This window comes from Streptopelia decaocto, assembly GCF_964273445.1.
Source record: "Streptopelia decaocto genome assembly, chromosome: 2".
NCBI classification, from domain to species: Eukaryota; Metazoa; Chordata; class Aves; order Columbiformes; family Columbidae; genus Streptopelia; species Streptopelia decaocto.
The window spans coordinates 25,576,868-25,585,981 of NC_138655.1; the positions used below are offsets into that span (position 1 = coordinate 25,576,868).

At 44.4% G+C, this 9,114-nt stretch overlaps 1 protein-coding gene across 1 annotated transcript; it reads right to left on the reverse strand.

Annotated features, from left to right (window-relative positions):
* Window positions 1–751: 751 nt before the first annotated feature.
* PDP1 (pyruvate dehydrogenase phosphatase catalytic subunit 1) lies at window positions 752–8,564 on the reverse strand. The gene is made up of 2 exons (XM_082046963.1): window positions 8,427–8,564; window positions 752–4,730 (listed from the first exon to the last, which is right to left on the reverse strand). The coding sequence occupies exon 2, from the start codon at window positions 4,684–4,686 to the stop codon at window positions 3,079–3,081; it is 1,608 nt and encodes a 535-aa protein (XP_081903089.1). The 5' UTR covers window positions 4,687–4,730; window positions 8,427–8,564; the 3' UTR covers window positions 752–3,078.
* Window positions 8,565–9,114: the final 550 nt, after the last annotated feature.

Sequence of the window (9,114 nt, forward strand, 5' to 3'; positions counted from 1 at the left end):
TCTCTTACCTAGCGTTGCTGTTAAACAGCTCTGTTGACACATTCATCTAGAACAGTTTAAAAGATTTAAAGGTGAACCTGACAGCTGGTAGTGACCATCAAGATTCAGCCACCCTTCTGTGTTGCACTAGGCATTTGCAGCTGTGAAGTCCTTATTCAGAAAAGTAACCACATCATCCCCCTTACAGATAAGGTAGCAGTACTTTCTGCAATGCAACAAGTTTGGTAGACACTGCTAACAGAACATGTCCTCTGCCTGTAGCAGACAAGCTGTTTCAATTCAGTTTACCATCAATTAATTCTTACACCATTTTATTCTCCACATAAGTATTTTAGATTATTTGCAATTATTTAGATTGTTTGTGAGATGTATTGCCCTGTATAGGGTACAGCCCACAGCTTTATGATCTCAAATTATGCTGGTTTATCTGCAGCACTGCCCCCAAAGTTAATCATGAGATGCTGGGAACTGGGACATGCGGAACAATACCAACAGCAAGATCTGAGCTCTGCTGCCGGGGGGCGGCAGCACCAGCGTGCCTGATGGGGCTCCCAGCTGCCAGTGGTGGCATTTAACAGCTCTCAAGTCCAATTTTCAGTCTGTTTCCATTTATACTTTGCTTTGTCTGGCCATCTGGTCCATTCATAACAGGGACTACACAACAGAATGCATTCTTGAAACACAACTAATTCCTAAGTTTCAACCCTAGCAGAAGAGCTATCACATTCTATATCAATCCAACACACATGGATTTCTGCATAATTGATCATTTTATTGGAATCTGTTAGAAGATGTTTGTTCAGATCACCTGTTTGGCAGGCAGTTTTGCTGCTTCTGTTCACTGCATACATACTGAGCAAGTCTCCAAGCAATACATATTTTGTCTGACCCCATACATATGCATCTTTACTACAAAAAGCAACGTTTCCTCCATAAAAGTTATATCCATGGGACCAATGTTCTTTTCTTCTAGCTATGACATGTACCCAATCCATATCAATCACAGGTTAAATACGTCAATACATGTAATGGAGCTTTAACAGTAAAAAAAAAAAAAAAAAGTAGAAAGTTGAATACTGCAACAGCTTAGATACATGCTGTATTTGAATGAGAGAACAAAGTCTATTGACCTAGCTAATGACAGTCACCAAAACACAACATACAGAAACAATGTCAACAGCCAGTACTTGTCTAAGCATTTTAGAGTTCCCCTTTTCCCTTCAAATAAAGAAGGGTTATGCACATCTTGAATGTGAACTTAGATACCATTAACCTTAGAGCAACAGTGATCCTGATATTTAAGAAACACATATTAAAGCTGCAGGCAACTAAGCACACATAGCAGTTGTGAGTTTGAGTAGCCAATGCTTACTATACCACAGGTTCACTAGGTGTTATCGTATGTAACAGTAGCATTAACTAGCAATATTTGTATTTAGTAGAAAATGCCACATTACTCCATTAACCAAGCTAGGTTTTTAAAGCACTGCTCTAATTTTCTATGATGAAGGCTAGGGAAGTATTTTATTGAAACACCTTGATAAATTGAAATATGCTGACATATCATTGTTCTCTACAACACAGGAATCAAGTTACCTGTGTTCTCTCAGTCATCAAGGACTGGTACTTCAGCCAGCATTCAAGTTTTTAAACTTAAATGCAGGTTAAAATAAATCTGTAAATGACGGTACATACCTAAAACAGATGCAATGATGACCAATAAATTAGTTGTCATTCCCTACTTTTTGAAGTTACAAGCCCAGCAACTTTAGGCACACAAGTTATAGCCAATCTCTTAAGTTCCAATTCAACAATTACAAGCCAGAGAGACCAATTTCAGAGATCTCTCTGGGACAGCATTTTTGACTATAAGAACATGCATACACCAGATGTCCAGAAACACAGAACTGCTAATAAAGAAGTTGCTAGAAAAAGCCATTAAACATACACATGCATGCCAGCTAGTTTCCCAACTGAAATGCTATTTACAAGCCGTACTCTAATTTTTTTGTAACTTGTAGTTTTTACCCTGACTTACAAATATGAGTTCAAGTGCAAGACATCCAATATGTGACTATTTGATATAGCCAAAGTGAAAATGAGTGCAAATTACAAAGCCACAAAGAGGTTAGCAATGAGTTCTTCAGCTTTTTGAGGTGAAAATTTATTCACCAGGTAAGTAACACCAGATAGGGGTAGAGTCCATGAAGGACATAACCTTTAGGATAGTAAACACAGTCTTGACCAACAACACTGACTTTGAGAAGTCTGGAAGTTTCTTCATATTGCAAACTGAAGTCCTCCAGAAAGTTATGTGGTATCTTACTGCATGTTATAACATATTATTGCCCTACAAGTTGTGCAGAAACCCACAGCTGAGAAACTATCAATGCACAATTAGTTTAGAAGCTACTGTGCATAAGATATGGTTAAGCTGTAACAGAATCTCAGGTATTGATTATGGCTTAGATCTGCATTGAAAGTCAACACTTAGACAAATACCCTTACATGAATGACATTGTCTATATGAAAGCAAGACAACTTTGTTATACTGAAGACTTACTCGGTTAAAGTGACCTTCTGCTTAGAAGAAACAGCAGACAGTATATTCACAAATAACCATATCTGTTTTGCAAGAATTAGCCCTGTAAGAATTGGACAATACTTCTTTTAACTCATCTTTTAAGATAATGTGTATATATGTACAGATGTTTAAACTGGCTTTGTTTCTTAAACAGCCAGATCTCTGATGGTTAAATTCCTTGTCCTCTCTCCCTCATCCAAGTCTCCCAAATTCAAGGCATTGTTCTAGCAGCATGAAATCAATAGTGCAAAGTTATTACAAAAACCTCTTTTCCCAAGCTGTGACATTCTCTTCAAGCTTGTATTAAGTCAACAGCACTTCCCACATATTTAGAGCTCTGGAGGAAGGCAGGAACAATAGACATGCTGAATCTAGCAGGCGATCCATTTGTTTGCTAAGGGGTTTTTTGAGTTTTATTGTTGGGTGGTTACTTTTTATTTGCTGCTCATACTGGCCATTGTTGTAACTTTGGTAATTAGTTCAACATCTTAAATTCACAGTTCCCCATTTTGACATGCACCTATGACATGCGAGTTGAACTGCACCACAATAATTGTAATGTCATCTCTATACATTCGAGCCAGCTCTTCTGGAAGACTGAGCATCTTGGACAGTCGATCATGATCCACAGTGCCAAACTCATTGTTACCCACTGCATGACGTATCAGGTGAGTTGCTGCATTCTGATCTTCAAATACTGAAGATATTCGTGCTCTTCTTTCTGCTAAGAGACCATGCATCTGTCCCAAAGTTACCTTATAGCCACCAACAGCTATTGGCTGTTGGTGGTGAACACCAGTGAGGTACTCCCCTACAATTCTAGCCACGTCTTGCCTGTGCATTGTCTCCCACAGCCCATCTGTGGCCAAAATCAGAAACTTATCCTGCGGCCGTAATTTGTGATGTATGACTTCTGGCTCAGCTGTGAGGTATGGGGGAGTGTGATAGTTTGGAGGAATAAACTTTGTATATTCATTGTCATTCAGCTGATCTGGGCCTGATTCTATTACTCTCTTCTGTAGATCAATACTCCATTTAAACTTCACATCACCAAAAGCTCTGAAAGGCATCAGGAGACCCAAGAGACGGTCTTGTTTCACAACATTTTTTTCTTCAGACTTCGGATGCTCCTTTCTCACACGTTTCACTTCATGTTCATTTTGTGCATTGTGGTCGTAAGACAGATTAACTGCAGACCAAGATCCATCTTCTTCCTGAACCCCAAGCACTGCCCTACTGTCACCTGTGTTTGCAACATGCAAGTCAACACCATCCACATGGGCCACACAGGCCGTGGCACCAGAAAATGCTACTCGCAGTACTAGGTAGTTGAGAAAAGAATTTGGATCTCCTACTTGAGCTTCCAAAGAAATATCATTATCAAGCCTCTTAAATGCATTAACTAAAGCTTCTTTCACATCAGTAGTCTCTCCACTGTTGAGATCAATGAGCTCCTGCCAGTAAGTTCTTAGACTATTGAAGTAAAGCTTGGAAGCTTCTTTGCTAAAATAATCATTGGGATGCTTGTGCCACTGCAAAATGGGCAACAGAGCTCTGCCACTTTCAACAGCATTTTCTATTTCAAGTAAAGTCTCATGAGGTAACAGAGAGACAGCTATGTAGTAAAACAGTCTTTCACTGACAGCTTGAGCACAAGCACAACCTGCATGGCCATCAAACACACCCAGAAGCATCCCTCTTGTCTGTAAGCAAGTGGCAGCACTCCTCCGGTCTTCTATCGGAGCATTAGCAGGCAACTGGTTGCTATCGAAGCCAAGGACAGAACTTACATTTTTACCATCAAATTCTGGGACTTTGAAACTGTATTCATTTGCCTTCAGAATGCTGTTGACCTGTGGAGGAGTGAGGTAAAATCTCTGCGGTGTGGAAGTGTAATCTCTCGCATGAATAAAGTGATTAAAGTTCTCTTTCGGCCTATAAAGGGCTGCAAATTTCTTCTGAGGTGCACATCTGAAGTGACTGTGAGCAAAATGAGATGACAAACAACACAGATGTTTATGGTGGCAGTAGCACACAGTACTGCATATTCTGCTAATCTCACAGTTACGAATCAATGGAAACAGATGAGCTGGTGCTGGCATGGCATCAGACAACAATGGTAGCCTGGAGCTCCGGACTGGAATTGCTGAAAGACAAGAGAACAACTATTCTTAGAGGGACAGCTAACAGATTTATTGTTTTTCCCCAGAACCCTGTGTCAAGAAACTTACAGACCCTAACAATATGGAGTTCATAGCTTCACGGGTCTTAAGAAAAGACTTTAAGAGGTTCTTGTTCATTGACACTCCATTGGGCTATAACAAAAAAGCTAAATCATATTTAAGATAGTTCAGCTCTTATATGCAAGTCAGATAGCAGGCAGAAAGTGAAAACATCTTCCAGGCAGACAATGCAGCTTTGAACAGAATTTAGGAGTTAGCATGCGGCACTCTACAGTAATGCCACCTTGTACAAGACTGTTATGGATATTTGTTTTCCTGCTAGTTTCTCAGCTGACAGAGCCAGACATGGCACACAGAAAGGAAAACTGTCTTTCTACAAGGCTGAAGAAGAGATAATCCATTCAACAGTAAGACTCAAGAGACAACTTTGAGATGATATACAACTGTATTCAAGATGAAGATGGTTTAGACGATAAAAGCAAGCAGTAGGTCACAGACAGCAGATACTCTTTAGGCAATCACAAGTCAGTAACTGGTTTTGTTTCTTCTCCCCCCTTTCACATACAAAACTTCAAACTTGTATGACACTGTGGTGTACATATACAAAAAAAGCCACAGCAGACTATGCAGCAATTTTCTAGCATATCAGAAAAATACAAGAAGCAAAATGCAGATGCATCTCTCCTACCAGCAGCTCATCTACCCCAGTAAGTTGTAGTGTTATAAATTGCCTTTAAAAGCTACTCAGCTGAAGGGCTACATGCATTTGATTCCACAACTAGAACACAGTTCTGCACAATAGTCTAAAGCTAGCTGAGTGTTAAACTACTAAATTAAGTATCCAAGCAAAGTACTCTACTACTTTTTTGCCACATCTCAAAACTTCCCTTATTTTTCATTCCTTTGAACAAAGATTATTCTAACATACTCTTCCTTGTCCACATTTACATACCCAACGCCAACATCACTGTAAGTGCCTCTTAAACACCTTATTCACTATGCCTCAGTACCAGGAAGTCTTTAAAAATGTTATACTTGAGAAAACAGTTCCATAGTGGAAAAAATGTGTCCTTGTACAAAGCACACACTATTAAGGGAAATTCAGTTCTCTTTCCATCTTTTATGATCAAGTTTCATCATAAAAGCTTCTTCCTAGAAAAGACTACTACAAATTACAGAAAGCTTACTGCAGTAATAAGCACTAGTCTGTCAGCACCACTGTATCTCAGATTTAATTACTCTACTGAAAAACCAGGTATTGTTGTGTTGTGCTAGATACTTGTGTTACTAAATAGATTATTTCTAGTCAAGCAGGCATACTAGTATTTCAGATGAGGCACAGCCCATATAAAACATGCAGTAAGGCCCAATATTCAATTTAAAGGATCATGCAACACAGGAAGAATAGTGTTCTGTCACCACTCTATTCTGTGAGCTTTCCATGGATTCTGATCACCTAGATCAGCTGAGATGTGTCTGGAAATCTGTGAAGCTTCACACCATTCTCTGTGTTGCAAGGGAGGGAAGCAAGTCACATTCTTCCCTCCAAGCTTGCTTGATCTCCTTGAGTAACCAGCAGTGATGCCTGTTTATTACAAAATACAAAGTGCTGAAAGCAAAGTAGAATTAATGTCCTACCATTCCACCAGCTTCCTAGCGTCACATCTTCATTCCCCACAAATGAGTGACTGCCAGTCTTGACTTACACTGCCCAATATTCTTGTCCACTGACCTCTCCCAGGCCTCCCATTGGCAGCTATGAAGACTGAACTGGCCAGTTTTCTGTTGTTCAGCTACCAGGAGGAGCTCTGATTGTAGTCCTATGGACCACAGCCAGCTGTGCAGAGACACTCAGCAGCAGTGTATCGGCCTCAACTTCCAGATACAGACTAAATTCATGTTAGCCATTTTCTTCCCAGAAAAATTTATTTCTTCAGCCCATGCTTCACATGCACACAGCATGACAGAAGTAAACTAGCTCCAAATACAGATTTTAAAATCTACTTGCCACGTTATAATAAAGGAGCTATTTTGGTAACAGTTATGCATATTTCTCCAAGTGAGAAATTAAAAGCAAAAATTCTGCTTACAAACCAGTAACCTCAAGGTTCTTCAGATATGCCTGGTCTACAGCAGCACCTCAGGTTCAACACTGGTCTCCCATTAGACTCCAACTGAATCAATGCTAAGCATTCGTGTTTATTGTTGACCCATATGTGGTGCCATAACAACTGTTCTGACGGTTTTGCTGTTGATCCATGATGAAGCAAAAATACAAATTTACTGCTGTTATAGCAGCTCTGCAGTGCTATCAGAGGATATTTTGCTGATTTTTAATTGTTAGTTTATGAAATATTACATGAAATCCAAGCAGTAAACCTCAAAATTACCATGGCCTGTATCATTTACAGTATATCCATGTCAGCTTAAGATATCAGTCTGTTTCACGTAACAGATTTAATAAATCCTAGATGATTAAGTAGGAGAGTAATTCCAAGTTTGCCAACCTTTAGTGAAATCATCCTAAGTCTTTCCCATTTATCCTCACAACATGGATGCCCCAAATATAACCAGACATCCCAACTAGCCCTTAAATAATTACTTTAAGATCCCAAGTTCTTTATGGATGATCAAGATATGGAAGAGAAGGAAAAGACATTAAGTGGAAATTTTAAAATCCAATCAAGATTTGTCAAGAGATTAGAATCAAGCCACTATTAAATACCTCTCCAAGCTCAGAACAGAGTACAAATGTTACTTTTCAGGCTACAAATATAATATGGCCAATAATGAGTCAGATGGCCAATTTATGGGTTTTGTAGTACTACACTGATAACATGGAAAAATACTACCCCTTGTCTTAATAAATGCTTATTATAACTCCACTATTAAGGCAAATTGATGCTGCACAGACAGGTTCCTCCAAAACACCTACGCCAAAGACACTCACGGCTTCAGGTAAAAGCACCCCAGGTGCCTTTCAGACACTTGACAGAGCTGAACGAATAAGCCTGTTGGAGAGGACGAAGACGGGGGGAGGAGGAACAAGAAACATTCAACAGCAGCGGAACCGTCAATTCTTCCCTCCGGCCGGGTCTCAGCCTGGTAGCCCCTTCCCCGGGTCCCATCCGACCCCCGAACCCGGCGCTCCAGCGAGTACCGGTGCGAGATACGTACCGATCCGCCTGGGCCCAGGACACACACACATTCTCCTGTCACAACAAGAAGCCGCCAACATCCACAAAGCAGAAGCCCGGGGGGCGGGGGAAGAAGCAAGGCAGAGAGTTTGTTAGAAGAGACGGAGAGCTCCGACACGGAGGGGGACGACAGAGAGAAGACGATACGCACACACGCACCCAGCCCGCCCGGAGCCGCCGCCGCCTGCCCGGCGATAGGAGCGAGCCAGCCCCGCGGCGGCGCGCCCGGGGAGCTCAGCAGGCAGCGCCCACACCCGCAGGGCGCCGAACCCCCGCCGCTCTCGTTCCGGCACAGGCGAGGCGCCACTCCCGCTCGCCACGGGCAGCGCGCGCCCGCCAGCGCCGGGCGTCGTGGCGGAGACCGCTACTCCCTCAGGCGCCGCGCGGCCCCGACATGGCCGCCCCTCCCCAGCCGCCCGCCTCCGGCACGACCCCTCCGCCCCAGGCCGCGCAGGCACAGACCTGGCCCCTTCCCGGACGGCTCAGCCCGGCCCCCCGGGCGGAACAGGGAAGCGGCTCGATAGACCTAGTGGCCAGAGACCCACACCCAGCAGACCCACTCCCCAACGGCCGCCGCAAGCGCCTCACGCCCGCGGCCGCCGCGCTGCCTTATAAAGGCCCCGCGGCGCACCACCCATTGGCTGCCGGGGAGGGCAAGGAGGTCACGTGACACGGAGGCTCGGCAGCGGCTCGGTAGCGCGGGGGCAGGGGGAGGAGGGGGGCGGTGCGCGCGCATGGCGCAGGGGCGGGAAGGCGCGAACGCGGCGGCGCGGTCCAGCACACCCCCTGCCACCCGGTGCGTGTGAGGGGACAGCCCCTGCCCGTCAGCCCCGCCGCCTGTCAGCCCCGCCCTCCATCCGCCGCAGCGCCGCGGGCGCTGCCCGAAGTTTCCCCTCCGTAAGGGAGTCACCGGTGGGAGGGCGAGCCCCGCCGCACGCCTGAGGCACGGCGGCGGGGCGAGGCGCGGCGAAGGCGGGCAGCGCTGCGGCACGGCGTCGCCTCCTCCTCCTCCCGGTGGGGCTGAGGCCAGTGAGCGCCGCCGTACCCGCGGCTGGCGGCTCCTCCCGCAGCGCTACGCGGTTGTCACAGGTGGTTACTGGTGATTCGCAGACAAACACCGGAGCAGCGCCGTCCCCGGGCTCCGGCTGGC

What these genes read in the sequence shown, in the direction of transcription:
- PDP1 (XM_082046963.1), bottom strand. Translation starts at nt 4,686, where the DNA reads ATGCCAGCACCAGCTCATCTGTTTCCATTGATTCGTAACTGTGAGATT.